Below are 20,456 nucleotides of genomic sequence, written 5' to 3' on the forward strand. Positions count from 1 at the left end.
ACTTTTGTGTGACCACAACAGTATTATTGTATGTCTTACTCTTCCAGAGAGGTTTGCTGGTTGATACCTCAAAAATGTAGTTACAGTGTTATTAAATTCTTTCGATTTGTACAGTGCTTGACTGAAAATGAATTAGGAGCCAAATTGTCTGGAGTTTTATTATGACCACAGAGAAATGTTTTTTTGAGATCTTGATCCTGGTATGGGCCAGTTCCACAACTTTTGCTGTGAAGAGTTATCATCTGATGGTACATTTTACATATCTGATTACACCATCTAACTCAAATGAATCCTTTAAAAGCCCTTTAATAGCTGTAATTATCCTTAAATGGTTAGACACCTTTTCCAATAAAGAATGGGAATATTTGTCCAATAGACATGAAAAACTACAAATTTTGTTATTTTTTTAGAAGGCTTGGATGAATAAGATAATATTTTAGGTCAAGTTAAAGCATAAACAGTATAACAACACTAATGGTGTCTATTCTAACAATAAAGCTAGTGTTTTCCACTTTGAAATTAGTTTTTTGATTGTGTGAGTGCCTTCCAGCATTTCTTCTGGTTTTCAGCTATTCCATGACTACAGCCTACTAATCCCATTCTTTCCATCTATAAGGATAAATCTGTCCCATGTAACAATTAATGTCAATGAAAAATCACAATTAGGCATGTATAGATATAAATGTGTAAACAGTAACAAAAGCAAAGAATAAGAAACACATGTAAATAAAAACGCAGAAATAAAGAGATATTCCTTATTGACATAACAATGGTTATATCTATCACTCTGCTTATCTTGAGCAAACAAAGATTCTATAATAAAGCAGAAAATACTATTACCACATTTTAAAAAGACAGGTTCTCATCACCTTCTTTTCAAATTAATGTAGAATTTCCATACCTTTTCTGAATACATAGAAGGAGAACTCAGAGGGTTGATGATGACCATGTTAGGACCAGCATAATTATGGATCAGGTTTCCTCCATAGCGCTGACGAAGGGTATGCAGGACACTGGATTCATTGAGATATAGCAAAGAAGCCAGATCTTCCACACGGTCAAAAGATGGAGGATTAGCCTTGAGATGAAGTAAACAAGAAAGTATTCTGAAAACAACCACCCAAAATACAGGACGACAAGATCAGTACAGATTAAGCTAAGCCTTTATCTAATACACTGAAAGAAGAAGGTCCAAAATATGAAACAAATCAAATCTGGACTTGATGCCACTAACAGAACTTAAGATGGTAATTACTCAAGGTTTGACAAGTCACAGATATACAAGAAAGTTTTGAGGAGAACAAGTCATCCAGTCTATCTTGGCTTATCAAGTCCTATTAACGTTACATTTTCAAAGTAACACTTAGAAGAAACTGAAAGGTACTCAAGGTGTTACTTTCCACTACACTCTTTCGGTTAAATAACAAAAGAATGAAAATACCTGGATAAATAAAAGAAACAGATTATGATGAAAATGGGTGCTTCTATACAGGTGTGACCACTATGATAACCAAGCAATTTGGATCCCATCATTTTAAAGTCATGGATAAAAATGTAGGGTAATCAATTTGCTAATTACATTGTCTAGTATACAGTGATCCCTCGCTATATTGCGCTTCGCCTTTCGCGGCTTCAGTCCATCGCGGATTTTATATGTAAGCATATTTAAATATATATCGCGGATTTTTTGCTGGTTCGCGGATTTCTGCGGACAATGGGTCTTTTAATTTCTGGTACATGCTTTCTCAGTTGGTTTGCCCAGTTGATTTCATACAAGGGACGCTATTGGCAGATGGCTGAGAAGCTAGATTGCTTACTCTTCTCTCTCTCTTGCGCTGACTTTCTCTGATCCTGACGTAGGGGGATTGAGCAGGGGGGCTGTTCGCAAACCTAGACGATACGGACGCTCGTCTAAAATTGCTGAAAGATTATCTTCACGTTGCTATCTTTTGTGCAGCTGCTTCCTGAAATGACATGCTGCACGGTGCTTCGCATACTTAAAAGCTCAAAGGGCACGTATTGATTTTTGACTGAAAAACAAACTCTGTCTCTCTCTGTCTCTCTCTCTCTCTCTGCTCCTGACGGAGGGGGTGTGAGCTGCGGTCACGAAAACACAAGAGAGAGAAAAATTGGATTAAAAGAAAAAAACGCAGAAGAACCACTGCAGTAAACTAATTTGTAGTTTAAGTCGCAAAGATAATGCTTCTTTGTTTAAAGACAGATGAGTTCATAGATTCGTCAATACTTTTCAATTGAAGATTTAGAAATTTCAAAACCATGTAAGTTTGATCTGTTTGAGATATCTCTGTGAAAATTTCTTTGAAGAACAAATGTACAACATTTTAATAAAATTGGTCCAATGGGGGCCAAGTTGCTCCATTTAGAAATGCCAGACAGACAACAGCATTATCAACTAAAAAAATAGGTTACCACAATACTATGTACATCCTCTCTTGAGAAATCGTCTAATTATAAACAAGATCCTAACAAAAGAACGTCTGTGGTGTATAAATTCTAATGTTCTAAAAAATCAGTTATTTGCACCAAGCCCTGAATACATGCTTTCAAAACAGTCTTAAAATAAGCCTCAACTGGCACTTTATCAAAAGCTTTTAGAAAGTCTTATATAAAATGGCAAAATTTATTAACAAATTATTTTGTTGCTTCCTCACAGAACTCCAACATAACCATAAGCTTACTGCCCTCTAAAACACTAATTTCTTTTACTTATTATTGATATAGATTGAGCAATCTGTTCAAAATGATTTTGATGTTTTTCATAAAGGGGTACAATATTTGTCAGGTCCCACTGCTAAAAAACATCCTAAGTTTGCAGTTATCTCTAAAAAATACAAAAGGGATTATTTATATATATATTCCATTTTTAAATTATAAACTAAAATATCAAGAACTCACGTAACGTGAGGCGAGACTTTGTGCCAAGATATTTAACCATGCCCGGGGCCGGAAATAAAAGACAAAGCTGCCGTACAGGCTTTTAAATGTTCAAAGCACCACCTGAGATGCAGATCACGCAGCACGGCAACAGCAGCCGGCGAGTAGCTGATTGAGCAAAGAGGAGGTTAAAAAAAAAAAAAAAAACTCTATTTGTTTCCGATTGTACAGTATCACCGTTTAAGAGGGGGATTCGGAGGACCGACCGTGTCTCCTTGGGGTACATTCATCCCCCATCTTTACAACACGAGCGGCAGAGAAGCTAAATGGCTGGTGCGTATCGCAGGCCAGAGGGGTTGATGAGCAAAGAGAGCAGGTGGCAAACCCCCTACTGTGTGTGTGTGTGTGTGTGTGTGTGTGTGTGTTCACGTATATACAGTGGAACCTTGGTTTGCGAGCATAATTCGTTCCGGAAACGTGCTCGCAGTCCAAAGCATCTCGTATATCAAAGTGAATTTCCCCATAAGAAGTAATGGAAACTCAGATGATTCGTTCCACAACCCAAAACTATTCATATAAAAATGATTAATACAAAATATAAAGTAAAAATACACAAAACAAATTAACCTGCACTTTACCTTTGAAAAGAATCATGGCTGGTGTGAGTGAGTTTCTCAACTCTTGTGGGATTCCACCCAACGGGATGACACGCGAAAGAGTGTCCCAAAGCAATCGCAGTCTCCCAGCGCTGTAGCAGTTCGCCGTAAAACCGAATCCAAAAAGATCGCAGACATGTTATAAGCGCCTGCCGTCGATGGGTGATACAAGGAACATTATAAATGCGCAGGGCATAGTACTACTTGGCCACGACCCTGCCTGTCTGCTGTGTCTAGGAGAGTGGCAGATCCCTCTACAATAAATAACCGTGCTATTGCTGTTTCAAGCTGAATAAAGCTGGTGTTGCTAAAGTAATGAGACTCAACTTCATGTTTAGGAGTGCATGACGGGGACGTCACAGCACACATGCATACACAGTCACAATGCTGTAGTAAACAGGATACACTCTTACGGATGTTGACTATATAAGTGAGGCACGCCAACTCAGACGGAGAATAGGAGACGATTGCCCACAATCCCGCAGCGAGAGAGAGAGAGAAGAACCATCAGCTCAGTTGTGATCACATGACGCTCAGCAGACAAAGCGTATATATACTACTCGTATTGCAAGACCTCGCTCGTTTATCAAGTCAAAATTTACTAAAAATTTTAGCTCGTCTTGCAAAACACTCGTAAACTAAGTTACTCGCAAACCAAGGTTCCACTGTATGTATATATATATATATATATATATATATATATATATATATATATATATATATATACATATATATATATACATATATATACACACATCCACATATATATACATACATATATATATATATATATATATACACACATATCAACATATAGTGTATATACACATACATATACACACATACATATACATATATACATATACACATATATACGTAGTGCGTTGTAACACGGGCTGTGATTGTTACATGGGATGGAGACGACAAATCACAGCTTCCCGCTTTCTAATCGGGCCTGTGATTGGTGCTTTGACTGATGCCCAGATCCCACAGTATCTCCCCTTAGGAGAGACATTAGGCAAGTGTAATTGAATAGTGGTGCTGCAAGTTTAGCTTTACACCTGTTTTTAAGGCTTATTGACTGAAAAGGGCTTTCATGAAAAAAGTTAGGGCTTTGCTACAGGATACACCCTCCACAAGTTAAGGAAGTAAAAATAAAGGTATATATTTCTGTTTTATTTAAACCTTTTAAGTTTGTATGTGGGCGGTATGGTGGCGCAGTGAAAGGTACCAGTTAGGAGACCCGGGTTCGCTTCCCTGCGTGGAGTTTGAATCTTCTCCCCGTGTCTGTCTGGGTTTCCTCTGGGTACTCCGGTTTCCTCCCACAGTCCAAAGACATGCAGGTTAGGTGCATTGGCGATTATAAATTGTCCCTGGTGTGTGGGTGTGTGTGGGTGTGTGCGCCCTGCGGTGGGCTGGCACCTTGCCCGGGGTTTGTTTCCTGCCTTGTGCCCTGTGTTGGCAGGGATTGGCTCCTGTATTTAGGATATAGCGGGTTGGATAATGGATGGATGGACATTTGTATGTATAGCCCCATTTGCCCGTGTTCGTTTTTTTTCTTTCTTCAGTAATATTTCAGCAAACCCAGAGCTTGTCAGTTCAAATCCTGGTACTGACACCACTGTGTAACCCTGAGGAAGTCACTTCACCTGCCTGTACTGCAAAAAACAAAAGTAATGTAACAAATTGTACCTCAGATGTTGCAAGTTGCTGGAATAAAGGCATAAGTCAAATAGATAAATATGTATTATACACATAGGAACTATTCATTTATTTTCAGTTAAGTCATCTGCAGCAAACCTTTATAAATGAGGGTTTCTCCTTTTTAGATAGTGCAAACTGTTTCTTCTTCATTGAGGTTTTCTCTTGGAGAGCTTTTTTCATTTCATTGAAAATTAAAGCAGCAGCTGCTAAAATATGTAGCTTTCTTATTAATTTTTCAACATTGTGTAAAATAACTTTATAAAGTAACATAAAAGGTTTAAATACTGGTTATCCTTTTACACTAAAATATTACTAAAGAGATACAAAAAAAGTAAAATGCATATGTTGTTTTTCTTTAAGGAGATTAAACATTACTGAAGAAAAAAAAAAAACTAAAACAGCCAAATGGGGCTATGCATACGAACTTAAAAGGTTTAAATAAAACAGAAATATATACCTTTATTTTTACTTCCTTAACTTGTGGAGGGTGTATCCTGTAGCAAAGCCCTAACTTTTTTCGTGAAAGCCCGTGTCAGTCAATAAGTCTTAAAAACAGGTGTAAAGATATTGACAATAAGCTACGCAAACCCACCAAGACATGGAATCGTTTAAATCAAGGCGCGAGTCGAACAAAACCATCCCATACTATTAGTTAACGATTAACACATTTCTATATGTATTGTAAGCATACGATACAACTGATAATATGTTGCGCTTATTTATCTGGTGTACCGACATTTTTGCACGTTTAATGGCTGAAATCCAACGTGGTTTGTGCCCTTCAGAATGAAAACAGTTTGCATTTACCTTTTTAATGAAAGGCGAGCTTTTAAGCCTGAGAAATCACCCCGTAAATGCGCACGTTTAATTGCACATGTGTTAATATGTATGCTTACACACTGTTTCTTCTTCATTGAGGTTTTCTCTAGCATGTAGATCGGGGTAATTACATTCACGGCATTCGTAGTCTGAATCACAATCTGATTGTATGGGTGGTTACCTACCAGGTAACGCTTATGGTTGGCCAGCAAGTCAGCTAACATCAACCACGGTGCCTTCAGTTGTGAGAAGCAGATCATAGAATGGTTGAAAATAGTTTACTGTCAAATAATGCAAAGAGTACGCAACACGTGTTTCGCCCTAATTCTTGGCTCATCAGGCGTACACACTCACTGCACTCGCTTACGGGAATTGAACCTCGGACGTCAGCGCTAGAGGCGAAGCCCCTAACATTGCGCCACGGCGTGTGGTTCGTTTATTTGACAGCATGTAGATCGGGGTAATTACATTCACGGCATTCATAGTCAATCACAATCTGATTGTATGGGTGGTTACCAACCAGGTAACGCTTATGGTTGGCCAGCAAGTCAGCTAACATCAGCCACGGTGCCTTCAGTTGTGAGAAGCAGATCATAGAATGGTTGAAAATAGTTTACTGCCAAATAATGCAAAGAGTACGCGACACGTGTTTCGCCCTAATTCTTGGCTCATCAGGCGTACACACTCACTGCACTCCCTTATGGGAATCGAATCTCGAACGTCAGCGCCAGAGGTGAAGCCCCTAACGCTGCGCTACGGCGTGTGGTTCGTTTATAGCTCGTGTCTTCTCATTAAACTTTTATCTCGCGAATATGTCATTGCAATCCGCAGCGGGAGCGTTTCTATAAAATTAATTTAAACTTACGTTTTACACCGTGCTTTGCTTCCCTTATGAAGATGCTTGTATGCTTCACTCGCTCGCTTCTTATTGTTTCGCTCACTTCTCAATTGTTTAATGAATTTTTTGTTCTTCGCTGTTTGCGGCTCTTCCTTCATTTCTCCCTACTGCATTCTTTTATCTCGCGAATATGTTATTGCAATCCGCAGCGGGAGCGTTTCTATAAACTTAATTTAAACTTACATTTTACACTGTGGTTTGTTTCCCTTATGAAGATGCTTGTATGCTTCACTCACTCGCTTCTTATTGTTTCGCTCCCTTCTCAATTGTTTAATGAATTTTTTGTTATTCGCTGTTTGCGGCTCTTCCTTCATTTCTCCCTACTGCGTTCACAGTCTTTTCACGTGATTACGTGGGAGGCGTGATGACGTGACACTCAACTCCGCCTCCCACGGCCATCGAGCTGCCGTCCATTACAGTATATTGTCAAAAAAGAGGTTCCAGTTATGACCATTACGCGCTGAATTTCGAAATGAAACCTGCCTAACTTTTGTAAGTAAGCTGTAAGGAATGAGCCTGCCAAATTTCAGCCTTCCACCTACACGGGAAGTTGGAGAATTAGTGATGAGTGAATCAGTCAGTCAGTCAGTCAGTCAGTCAGTCAGTCAGTGAGGGCTTTGCCTTTTATTAATTAGTATAGATTTACTGTATATGGACAAAAAAGAGGTTCCAGTTATGACCGTTACGCTTTGAATTTCAAAATGAAACCTGCCTAACTTTTGTAAGTAAGCTGTAAGGAATGAGCCTGCCAAATTTCAGCCTTCCACCTACACGGGAAGTTGGAGAATTAGTGAGTGAGTGAGTGAGTGAGTGAGTGAGTGAGTGAGTGAGTGAGTGAGTGAGTGAGTGAGTGAGTGCTTTGCCTTTTATTAGTATAGATACACATATACATATATACACACATATACACATACATATATACACATACACATATTATACATATACATATATACACACACATATATACACACATATACACATACATATATACACATATACATATACAGTCGATTCTGCTTAATTGGGCCACCGGTTAATTGGGGCAGCCGCTTATTTGGGCCAAATCTCAAGGAATGAAAACCAAAATAATAAACTAATACATAATTTAAACACTTAATTGGGACAACATTCCGCTTAATTGGGACAGTAGCAGACGTGTGCTGCAAGTCAGTCATCTATCGTCACCCATCGAAGAAGCACTGGTAAGTTTAGATAGTACAATCTTAGAGTGGAGTAGCACATATCTGCTTAATAGTCTACCGTCACCACTACCGAACCGTATTCAGTTACGCCTACACCACCTCGCGTGTACGTATAACGTATAAGTAAACTTTTTTTTTGTCAATTTTATTTATCTATATTACTAAACGAAGGTTGTATATATGCACGGACGCCAGACGCACTAAAGCGCACGCGCACTGCGACTCAGTGCCCCAGAGTCAAACCCAGCGGCTTCCCAGACTCAGTAGGTAGCGCCCAAACAACACAGCACAACCTGTAAACTAAACTTCAGGTAGCAATACAACCGCCACCCGAACGCGCACACCACCGCATATAAAACCTTCGTTTAGTAATGTTTACGAAGGTTGTATATACAGTGGGGCAAAAAAGTATTTAGTCAGCCACCAATTGTGCAAGTTCTCACACTTAAAAAGATGAGAGAGGCCTGTAATTTTCATCATAGGTATACCTCAACTATGAGCGACAAAATGAGAAAAAAAATCCACAAAATCACATTGTCCGATTTTTAAAGAATTTATTTGCAAATTATGGTGGAAAATAGGTATTTGGTCACCTACAAATAAACAAGATTTCTGGCTCTCACAGACCTGTAACTTCTTCTGTAAGAGGCTCCTCTGTCCTCCACTCGTTACCTGTATTAATGGCACCTGTTTGAACTCGTTATCAATATAAAAGACACCTGTCCACAACCTCAAACAGTTACACTCCAAACTCCACTATGGCCAAGACCAAAGAGCTGTCAAAGGACACCAGAAACAAAATTGTAGACCTGCACCGGGCTGGAAAGACTGAATCTGCAATAGGTAAGCAGCTTGGTGTGAAGAAATCAACTGTGGGAGCAATTATTAGAAAATGGAAGACATACAAGACCACTGATAATCTCCCTCGATCTGGGGCTCCATGCAAGATCTCACCCCGTGGGGTCAAAATGATCACAAGAACGGTGAGCAAAAATCCCAGAACCACACGGGGGGACCTAGTGAATGACCTGCAGAGAGCTGGGACCAAAGGCTACCATCAGTAACACACTACGTCGCCAGGGACTCAAATCCTGCAGTGCCAGACGTGTCCCCCTGCTTAAGCCAGTACATGTGCAGGCCCATCTGAAGTTTGCTAGAGAGCATTTGGATGATTCAGAAGAGGATTGGGAGAATGTCATATGGTCAGATGAAAAAACTCTACTCGTGTTTGGAGGAGAAAGAATGCTGAGTTGCATCCAAAGAACACCATACCTACTGAAAAAGAATGGGGGTGGAAACATCATGCTTTGGAGCTGTTTTTCTGCAAAGGGACCAGGACGACTGATCCGTGTAAAGGAAAGAATGAATGGGGCCATGTATCGTCAGATTTTGAGTGAAAACCTCCTTCCATCAGCAAGGGCATTGAAGATGAAATGTGGCTGGGTCTTTCAGCATGACAATGATCCCAAACACACCGCCCGGGTAACGAAGGAGTGGCTTCGTAAGAAGCATTTCAAGGTCCTGGAGTGGCCTAGCCAGTCTTCAAATCTCAACCCCATAGAAAATCTTTGGAGGGAGTTGAAAGTCCGTGTTGCCCAGCGACAGCCCCAAACATCACTGCTCTAGAGGAGATCTGCATGGAGGAATGGGCCAAAATACCAGCAACAATATGTGAAAACTTTGTGAAGACTTACAGAAAACGTTTGACCTCTGTCATTTCCAACAAAGGGTATATAACAAAGTATTGAGATGAACTTTTGTTATTGACCAAATACTTTTTTTCCACCATAATTTTCAAATAAATTCTTCAAAAATCAGACAATGTGATTTTTTGTTTTTAATTTTGTCTCTCATCTTCCTGGTAGGTAACCACCCATACAATCAGATTGTGACACAGACTACGAATGCCGTGAATGTAATTACCCCGATCTACATGCTGTCAAATAAATGAACCACACGCCATGGCGCAACGTTAGGGGCATCGCCTCTGGCGCTGACGTCCGAGGTTCGATTCCTGAGAGGGAGTGCAGTGGAGTGTGTACGCCTGATGAGCCCAGAATGAGGGCGAAACACGTGTCGCATACTCTTTGCATTTATTTGACAGTAAACTATTTCAACCATTCTATGATCTGCTCCTCACAAACTGAGGGCACCGTGGCGGATGTTAGCAGATTGCTGATTAACCACAAGCGTTACCTGGTAGGTAACCACCCATACAATCAGAATGTGACACAGACTACGAATGCCGTGAATATATATATATATATATATATATATATATATATATATATATATATATATATATATATATATATATATATATATATATATTATATTGTCACACACGTGTGTTTAGGAGACAGCTAAAGGGCTTAATTACAGGTAATTCCATGCCAGGCCAGGGGGTGGCGGAGCGTACTAATTTTCCCTCTCGATCTTTTGCAGACCATTCTAGGGAAATCCTGCCCGGCTCTGGGGCAGCCAATGACATCCCTTCCGGTTCCGGGGCTGATGACGTCACTTCCTTAGCTGGCCTTTAAAAGCCGCCATACTGCCTGAAGAAGTCAGTTCTGTTTTGGACTCTGTTGAATGAACATGTCTATCGTAATAGATCAGTTTTGCAGCCGTAATCGATTAAATGGGTCGCTGCCCCAAACCTTCCTGATGTCTTATGGTCGTTTTTGTGACAGTGGCATAGTCGGCAGGATGGAGAAAGCCCTGAAGAGAACGGGACCGGACCTGAGTCATGTCCAGGTGGGAGAGTACCTGAGCCGAGCTTTCGGGTGGGGAGTGCGTCTCGGATTTCGGAAAGAACCGGTGCAGACTCCGCTCCCTTTGGCTATCTCTGGGGCACCCAAATTGAATAGGGAGAGTGTCGAGGGGACACACAGACGTAGGCTGGTCTCTATGGGGGAAACGATGGGGACTTATTATGCTCTCTCGGAGGAGAGCGCTGTCCTTCCCACTGGGGCTAAGGTCCCACAGGAAAGTGGATTTTCCCCAGGCCAGCAGGTGAAGAAAATACAAACCTAGAGGTTTGACCCTGGAACGGGCTACCAGAGAACAACTGGACGTTCTCTGGGAAGAGGTGGCAGGCTGGTTAAGGCCCGCTGATTGCACCACCTATCAAATAGTAAAAAAAAAAGTGGCATGTTTGCTGTTTATAAATGGCCTGCCAGAGCATTTCACCCAGCCGGCCTGGGGAGAATTTTCAAATATAAACGAGCTCATTGAAACAACCAGGGCAGTCTCGCAATCTGAGAGGGCTGAACATTTTTGTGACTATATATATATATATATATATATATATATATATATATATATATATATATATATATATATATATATATATATATATATACAGTAAACCCCTCGTTTATCACGCTTAATCCGTTCCAGACTCTACCGCGATAAATGAATTTCCGCGAAGTAGGATTCTTTATTTATAAATCGAATATTTTCGCAGTTAGAGCATAGAAAACCTGTTTACTGCCTTCTAAATACGTTTTTTAACATTATTAGAGCCCTCTAGACATGAAATAACACCCTTTAGTCAAAGATTTAAACAGTGCTCCATGACAAGACAGAGATGACAGTTCCATCTCACAATTAAAAGAATGCAAACATATCTTCCTCTTCAAAGAAGTGTGCGTCAGGAGCAGAGAATGTCAGAGAGAGAGAGACAGAGACAGAGACAGAGAAAAGCAAACAATCAAAAATCGATAGGGATGTTCGGGCTTTTAAGTATGCGAAGCACCACCGGACAAAGCAGCTGCAAGGAAGGCAGCAATGTGAAGGTAGTCTTTCAGCATTTATTAAAGGAGCGTCCGTATCCTCTAGGCCAGTGTGCGAACAGCCCCTCTGCTCACATCCTCTCCGTCAGGAGCAGGGAATGTCAGAGAGAGTGAGAGAGACAGAGAAAAGCAAACAATCAAAAATCAATACGTGCTGTTCGGGCTTTCAAGTATGCGAAGCACCGTGTGGGAAGCATATCGTATATCATTGAGGAGTTTTATTTAGTACCTAACACGTGCTCTGGTTGGGTAGCTTCTCAGCCATCTGCCAATAGCGTCCCTTGTATGAAATCAACTGTGCAAACCAACTGAGGAAGCATGTACCATAAATTAAAAGACCCATTGTCCGCAGAAATCCACAAACCAGCAAAAAATCTGTGATATATATTTAGATATGCTTACATTTAAAATCCACGATGGAGTGAAGCCGCAAAAGTCGAAGCGCGATATAGCAAGGGATCACTGTATATATAAGCCCCATTTTTGGGATTTAAACGAAAAAAAATTCGCAATTTTTAACATTAATACAGGCAGACTTTGCTTTATGATGGCCTTGATTTAATGGCAATCCAGAGATATGAATCAGCACATAAACCCAGTAATTTTCCTTTTCAAATGAATTTCGTTTAATTTTCAGCTAGAGACATCTGTTTTTTATTTAAATGATTTTTACTTTTTTCCATACAAAGTAATAGCAATGAAAGAAAAAACTGACATTAAGTGTACAGATATTGGAGAAATGGCATCACAAATCGATTAAAATATAGACAACTGACAATCCAAAACTGGTTCAATTTTAAAGGACAAAGTCTATATAATACAACATGTGAAAGCAGCGGTCCTGTGCAATTTAAAATTACTGCTAACAACAAAGCAATCAGATTATTGGAAAAGAAAGACTTTTGATGATTTGGATTGAGGACCAGAGGTACAGTATACCATTCAGCCAGTATTTGATTCAAGTGAAGACTAGAATACCTCACTACGTCTTAAAAGAAATCTGCAGGGAAAAAAGTGATTCCACTTAACAGTGAAATTTACATAAAAGGTTGGTTTGTTTGATAGTGGGAGCTAACTTACATCATATAAAAACAACACAGGAAGCAGCTACTGAAACTGTAGCTGTAGCAAGTGTATTCAGTGATTTTTTGCTGGGATTATGGGGTTTTTGCATGTGCTAAACAAGTGACTTAAGGTATAGTGTAGAAATTTACTGATGCTGCAAACAAAAAAGAGTTGGTGCTGATTGGGCAGACAGCTGACATCACCAGGAAATATATTGCTTACATGTTGTTCCTGCACTGTAGCATGCCTTCTGAGCACATATCGTTGTAGCTCAAATGCAATGGGTTTGTTAATGGTGACAATACTGGACTAGAATATCTAGTAATATTAGTTCACTGTCATTTTCTCTATAAACTAGCAATAAAGCAATATGTATCTTTGCAGATTTCCATTAAAGGTCATTTTTTCAAGTTGGATATATTTAAAAATTAGGCTACAAATGTCTACAGAAATAAGAATGTTTGTAACCTGAGACCCACCTGTATTCAAAGTACAGTACATTGTTTGGTACACTATTACAGTAGTAATATTGGAGAAATAAGTCATTCAAAATACATAATTGACATTTTATAACATTAAAGTGGAGTTAATCACTCATACCTTTTCAACATCATCTTCATCAACATCCAGTATTGTTCCATCATGTTCCAGTTTTATTTTCACTTTACCTTCAGGAAGACTATAATTATCTGCCTTCAAAAGAGTTGCTAGAAGAAAAGAGTGTGCTGTTAACTAGCTAAACATTGAGTTAAATTACTTTTAAATTCAAATCCCAAATAACAGACAAAACATTTTATCACCTATTTACTGTGAAATAATGTGTTTTAACCATCAGTTGCAAAGCAAAATTTGTTAAATATATGATAGGCTTAAGGTTTTCACTTATGATGTCAAGTGGCTGAAAGTAAAAGTGTGACTAACTGGAATACAAATGACGGGACATGTATGCAGTACAGGAAAAGCTTAAGGTGATTGTTTCTCATCTGAGAAAGGAGTATAATGGCTGTGCAAAACTATCTCAAGCCACATAATCACGCCGCTCTTTTAATGAGTTTTAAGCACAGGGAAAAAAATGAACATTTGAAAAATCCGTAATTTAATAAACCACCAAGAAAAGTAACATTACAACAATGCATGCTACGAACCAACATACAATTGTCCGTGACTGAAAACTGGAGGACCGCCGTTGCGCCTCCACCTCCCAAAGCGAGAGACGGGGCTGGACGGTGCTCAGGCGTGGAGGGCGGAACGGGGGGAGAGGTGAAGGACGCCCATTCCGCCCCCTTCGTCCCGGCCCCCCCGCCATTCATTGTTCTTTGCGGTTCCGGCTGCTTTTCTATATATAATCCACCAAGTCACCCGACCATGGTAGTAGCACAAAGAGCAGGGACGTAATCAGTGTGAGCATATGACCCGCACTTACAGGGAATTACTCGTTCGTGGGGAACAATTGCAAGCCCCAGCCTCCATCACGAATGGGGTTCAACGGCTTACCCACACCTGTCGGCGCCGGGTAGACACACGTTGATCCATTCAGTGTAGCGCGCATGCAGTACCGGACATCCAAGGGCATCACAGACCTGTTAATGCTCAATCTCACGTGGCTGAAGGCCACTTGTCCCTCTAAGAAGTTGGACGCCGACCGCTCGGGGGTCGCATAACTATTTCGCAGTAGGGAGTCTCGTTCGTTTTCGGAATTAACCAGACAAATCGCTCCACCAACTAAGAGTGGCCATGCACCACCACCCACAGAATCAAGAAAGAGCTATCAATCTGTCAATACTCTCCGTGTCCGGGCCGGGTGAGGTTTCCCGTGTTGAGTCAAATTAAGCGAAATTTGTGTGTGGTGAGTTGTTGCATCCAGGCACATGAGCAGGCACTGTGAATGCCTTGAGAGCGTGGGTGGACGTGTGCCAGGGAATAATGAGTATCTATATATCTTCTTAGATATAGAAGTGTCTGATGCAGTGTTTGGTGAATTGTTGCAGTTTGTGAGTTAGCAGTTGTGATGGTTTTACACTCCAGTACATTGCGGTGAACACTGGTAACAGTCAGGCGGGCGGGTGGGCAGGCAGGCGTTCTCGTCCCATGCTCTTCGAGTTGGTGGGCATGTCTCTGTATCGGTTCAAGTTTTTGGGCGGTGCTCTGTCGTTCGTATCCCATGGTCGGACGACTTGGTGGATTATATATAGAAATGCAGCCGAAACCGAAAAGAATAATGAAAAGTCAACGTGGCTCAGTGGTGCATGTGTACTGTAGCAGAGACCAGATGCTGGTAACAGTCAGGCAGGCGGGCGGGTGGGCAGGCGTTCTCGTCCCATGCTCTTAGAGTTGGTGGGCGTGGCTCTGTGAGTTGTCGTCGTATCCCATGGTCTTAAAGAGTTGGTTGGCGTGTCTCTGTGATTTTGCGGGCGTGGCTATGTCGTGCGTATCCCATGGTTGTCTTGCTTGCCCTGCCGGCTTAGTGAATTATATATATAGATATGGCCATCGCATACCAGACACATTTTCTTGTTTTTGTGTTCATGAACATTTTTATTTCCACTAGAGCTAACACATACTAGTTACAAGGAAAAGTATATATCCTTATTTTATACACAAAACTCAAAGTTTCCATTCTTTCCACTCGGCCCTGACTTACCACAGTCTACAACCTGTGTGATTTGCTGGAATACCACCCTGTGCAGGGAGATGCAATGCATAACCAGGTTTGAGCTGCGGCAAAGTTTTTTTTGTGTATTTAAGAAAAAAAATATGAAATGAAATGAAAAGTAGTCTTTCAGTAGTCTCTATCAGCACACAGTATCCAATGAAGGTACTTGTATCAGCTGTCAAAAAATTGTACTGGTGCTGAATGTCCATTATTCATTGTAGCGATGCGTCAGCGTACAAGCTTTATGAGCCAAGCTTTGTGTATATTACATATATATATATATATATATATATATATATATAACTCATATTTTACGTTTAAAAATAAACTACTTAGACCACAGTACGGAGATATACAGAGTACATCTAGTTATGTGATGTTTCTCATTCTCTCAGTGGATTTTTTTAAATAAACAACACAAAGAACAGCAAACACTATCAACATATTCAGAAGTCTAAAATATATAACCAATCTTTCTCACACTTGATTCTATTTGAAAAAAATACAATATTAAAACAATATTAAATGTGGGTTTCAAATCAGTGTAAGGCAAATAATGGATATGAAAACTATTATTTGCTGGGTAATTAATTTAGTATATTCTTATTTTTATTTTCCAGTGCCACTTACCTAGAGAGAATCCTTCTTTGTGGACCAGCCACACTTTGTCTGTTCCATACCAAGCTTGTTCAGCAGCAATCTGCTCCTCTGTTTTTACCTACAACCAAAGAAAAGAGAAATGATTTTACTATTTAGATAAAGAGTAAACTACACCAAGGAAGACTAGCAAACTGTACTGAATAAATCAACCTGGAGCAGCAATCAAAAGTAAAATATATTGAACAATGAACAGCAGACTGCAATCAGTTAATTTTTAACTATCCTTCTGTTAGATAAAACAAATCTTGATATTTTACTTGACAAAAGATTGTGACTATGTTGAAGTATATACTCAGAATATACTCAGCATGCTTCAAGTGAGTAATTAAGAATACATTTTAACTTGAAATAAATCATAGCCTAATCTATACTAAAAAAATGACTACACTGTAAATGGGGAAGCAGCATGCAGAAATTAACTTTGAACTTTAATTACTGTCAACTGTAGTCATATACAGTGGAACCTCGAGTCACGAACGTCTCAGACAACGTACAAATTGGGTTACGAACAAGCCAGTTTCCCTTCCAGTTCGAACCTCCACTTCACTTCTGTTTTATGGGATCATTTATTTATTGAAAGATTCTGAAAGCACTGCACTTTATTTAATTTGGACTTTCTTTTTGATTGTTGTTTTGTTGATTTTAATAAAAGCACTTGACACTTTTTGCACCATCCGATTGCTCCATTGTAGTGCCTCACTGTCGTGCTCATCAGTAACATTACTGACGGTGACAGGTTTAAGGGCTCCCGGAAGCAAGATGGGAGCATGCAGAAAACCCGCATCGTCACAGACTTTACCTCAAAACTATAATCTCCTCTCCACCCAGTTCCTCCTCACTTCCTTCATGCCAGAACTCAACTCATGCAAGGTTAATTTATGGTAAGTTTTTGTATTACGGATTTTTCAAATGTTCATTTTTCAGTTCGTAGCGTGCATTGTTGCAATGTTACTTTTCTTGGTTGTTTATTAAATTACGGATTTTTCAAATGTTCATTTTTTTCCCTGTTGTGTTTACAGCGAGTGATTCGTAAGGCTATAGCGTGAATTCTTGCAATGTTACTTTTCTCTGTTCAAGGTTTTCTCAGTGTTATTCAATGTTTTTACATGTAGTTTACTATTACGCTGTGCATTCTATGGTATAATTAACTATTTTTGTGCTTAAAAATGTTTAAAAAAATATATTTACTTACAGTTTGTACAGTCTGGAACGGATTAATTGTATTTACATACAATCCTATGAGGGAAATTACTTCGGGTCACGACCAAATCGGGTTACGACCAGAGTTTTGGAACAAATTACGGTCGTTACCCGAGGTTCCACTGTATTAGCATGTTCACTCATTTAAAGTAAATAAAAATTTCAAAATTATAAATACGTTATAATTAAACCTAACAAATAGAAATTACAACAAACGCCAAACTACTATGTGAAATTTCCTTTTTTTTTTTTTGATTCGATAATAAAAAATTGCAGCTCACACAGGACGATATTGTACAAAGCACAAGCATGACACACAAAGAAATATGAGCACGAGAAACTAAGTGAAGATCTCATGCAAACCTGATGTGAAGCAGTTGTGGCTGGCAAGGTCTGCAGGATGGTTGCCGGGACCTCATCGACCTTACCCTGGTAGGAGGCAGGCAGGAAGCAGAGCAAGATTTAAAGAAAGAGTATGATTCAATTTTGTAGACTATCTCCAGTGCTATTTACAGAGCTAGACTAACCAGGCTATTCTGTAGTACTTAACCAGTGATGTGACGAACTATGACTAATTATAAGGAAAAAATATTCACTAGTAATACACATTTTACTCTTTAAAAAAATGTAAAATATATACAACAGAAACTTGAATATCAGTTTCAAAAGCAACACACTCACATAATAGACCCTTCAATAAATGACTATTTAAATTCAATGTTTAGACAATTATTTAAGTGATTTTCTGCATCTATGTATGTGTACATGTCAGCAGAGACCATATGAAAGACAGCTGATTTTGAAGCATGTGAAAAGCAACAATCAGACACCAATGTATTTTAAAATTTTACTTTTTCATTCCTTTCTTTTTAATTATTCAGCACACCGTATCTGTATTTTATATGAATTTATGCTGCAAAAGGCAGTCTTTTTGAAGAAATCAGTATGCCTTAGAGATTTGATTTACAGTAAACAATGGAAAACACAAATACAGTTTATCATCTGTTCATATCTTGCTTTTTGAAAGGATATCAGCTCTCCCTACAGAAGAAAAGGAATGGCTTTTTATTTTTATTTGATAATCAATAGTATTAACAATATTTTCTAATGAAACAGGTGAAACTACAGGAGTAACAGAAAGGGTGTGTTAACCAGGGCTGTGGAGTTGGAAGCGGAGTTGTGGATATGAAGCAATTATGCAAAATAAGCAAAAAATGTGCCTACTCAAACTCCAACTCTAACTAAATATTACATTGTAATATAATGTGTTAAAATTTCCAGTTTCACATATATTAATTTAAATAAACTATTCTTTTTTCAAACCTTTTGATAAAAATAACCCTTTTTTATTTTTGCAAGTTTGGTCCTTTGTTTAATGTTACTCAATGTTTAAAGCATCTTTAATAATTAATATAAAAAGCCATAACTGCATTACTACAGCCCTTAAAGCCTAACTTTAAGGTGCTTAAAAAGTACCCTAATGATTCACATTGGTAGTAATGAAATGCTTTGTTTCTTGTATGTTGTGTGCAACATAGTAAATACACAACTGGTTAAAGGATTAGGATCACCCAAACATTTTCATACTTTGATAGAAATGAATACCTTTTTATTTAGATGCCATTAAATTAATATAACAACTATAGTTAAGGCATTTCTAGTGTTTATAATGGCCATTTACTTGTTGAAATGATTGTTTTTTTTAATTATTACTCACATGAATGCAAAGTCACATTTTTAGCAGCCATTCCTAATGGTAAACTTCTTTAAAGTATCCTTAATTAGTCATGTTTACAAGCTAATTGGTTATGAGAAAAACCTTTCTAATTAGCAATTAGACCAGTAAGGAACCTGTTTCTCAAACTACATAGTATGTTCTTATCCTCTTATGCAATTGCCCATTTGGGCCTTCCCCTTCTTTGTCTATCCTGATTAGATCAGTTCACCATTTTCTCTTAAGACAGTAAAATGAAATTTTCAGTTTACTGGCAATCTATCACATGGAATATCCTTCATTCTGCAAAAAAAAAAAAAAAAGTCTGACGTTTCTTGGCAAATCTGATTCATTTTGGTCATTTTTGAACCCAAAAATTAACTTTAGGAATACCAGTACCTTGTTATACAAGCATGCAGGATAATAGGTTTCATTGGTGCTAATGCAGTTAGAAAGGATTCTCTAATCACGTATTAGCATTAACACATGACTAATTAAGGATAAGCTAAAGGAGTTTACCAATAGCACACTAAAGGAATTGCTGCTGAAAATGGAGCTTTGTGGCTATATGTGAATAATAAATTAAAAATCAATCACTTCAAGCAGTAATAGCTATTATATACATTAGTAATACCTTGAATATATTTTTAAATAAATGTAATGATATTGTGATAAAAAAGATATTAATTTCTATCATGAAAATCATGAACATTTCTGGATGACCTCAAATTTTGACCAGTACTGCATATTGGCTTAAATTACAAATATAGGAGTTGGAATCAGAGTCAGTGCTACCATAAATTGAGGAGTTAGAATCTGAGTCATAGGGTTTGTGTGCTGACTCCACAACCCTGGTATAAACATGCATCTGCAAAAGGAAAACCATGCACAAAAAAAACACAAAATAGCATGAATAAACTGAGGTTATGCTGAATACTGCAATCAAAACAAAGGCAGAGCTTGAGTAAATAATATCTAGGTTTTTACAAAACAAATTATAGTTATGTGTATGAATGCATGTAACTTCATCCTACAGCTAATGAAATCTGGGAAGTCACATTTAATAATACAATATACTGAAATCATAACGCAGCATAAATTCAGTAGAAGTTAACATGATTTACTGAATAAAGGTGAATGCATATTCATTTAGCATATTTAATACCTCCCATAAATCAAGCAGATTAGAACACATA

General features: G+C 38.6%; 1 protein-coding gene across 19 annotated transcripts in view; it reads right to left on the bottom strand.

Annotated features, from left to right (window-relative positions):
- The window catches only part of myo18ab (myosin XVIIIA b), a 336,877-nt gene that overhangs the window by 136,854 nt on the left and 179,567 nt on the right, over positions 1 to 20,456 (bottom strand). For 14 of the 19 annotated variants that reach the window (XM_051931142.1, XM_051931141.1, XM_051931132.1 and 11 more), the window contains 4 exons: positions 17,910 to 17,975; positions 16,317 to 16,404; positions 13,634 to 13,740; positions 902 to 1,078 (listed from right to left, as the gene is read on the bottom strand). In XM_051931142.1, the coding sequence (XP_051787102.1) occupies positions 902 to 1,078; positions 13,634 to 13,740; positions 16,317 to 16,404; positions 17,910 to 17,975 (438 nt within the window). The remainder of the gene's footprint in view (positions 1 to 901; positions 1,079 to 13,633; positions 13,741 to 16,316; positions 16,405 to 17,909; positions 17,976 to 20,456) is intronic. The other 5 variants (XM_051931146.1, XM_051931145.1, XM_051931134.1 and 2 more) reach the window with 1 other exon arrangement.

Source organism: Erpetoichthys calabaricus, chromosome 8 (genome assembly GCF_900747795.2).
Source record: "Erpetoichthys calabaricus chromosome 8, fErpCal1.3, whole genome shotgun sequence".
NCBI classification, from domain to species: Eukaryota; Metazoa; Chordata; class Cladistia; order Polypteriformes; family Polypteridae; genus Erpetoichthys; species Erpetoichthys calabaricus.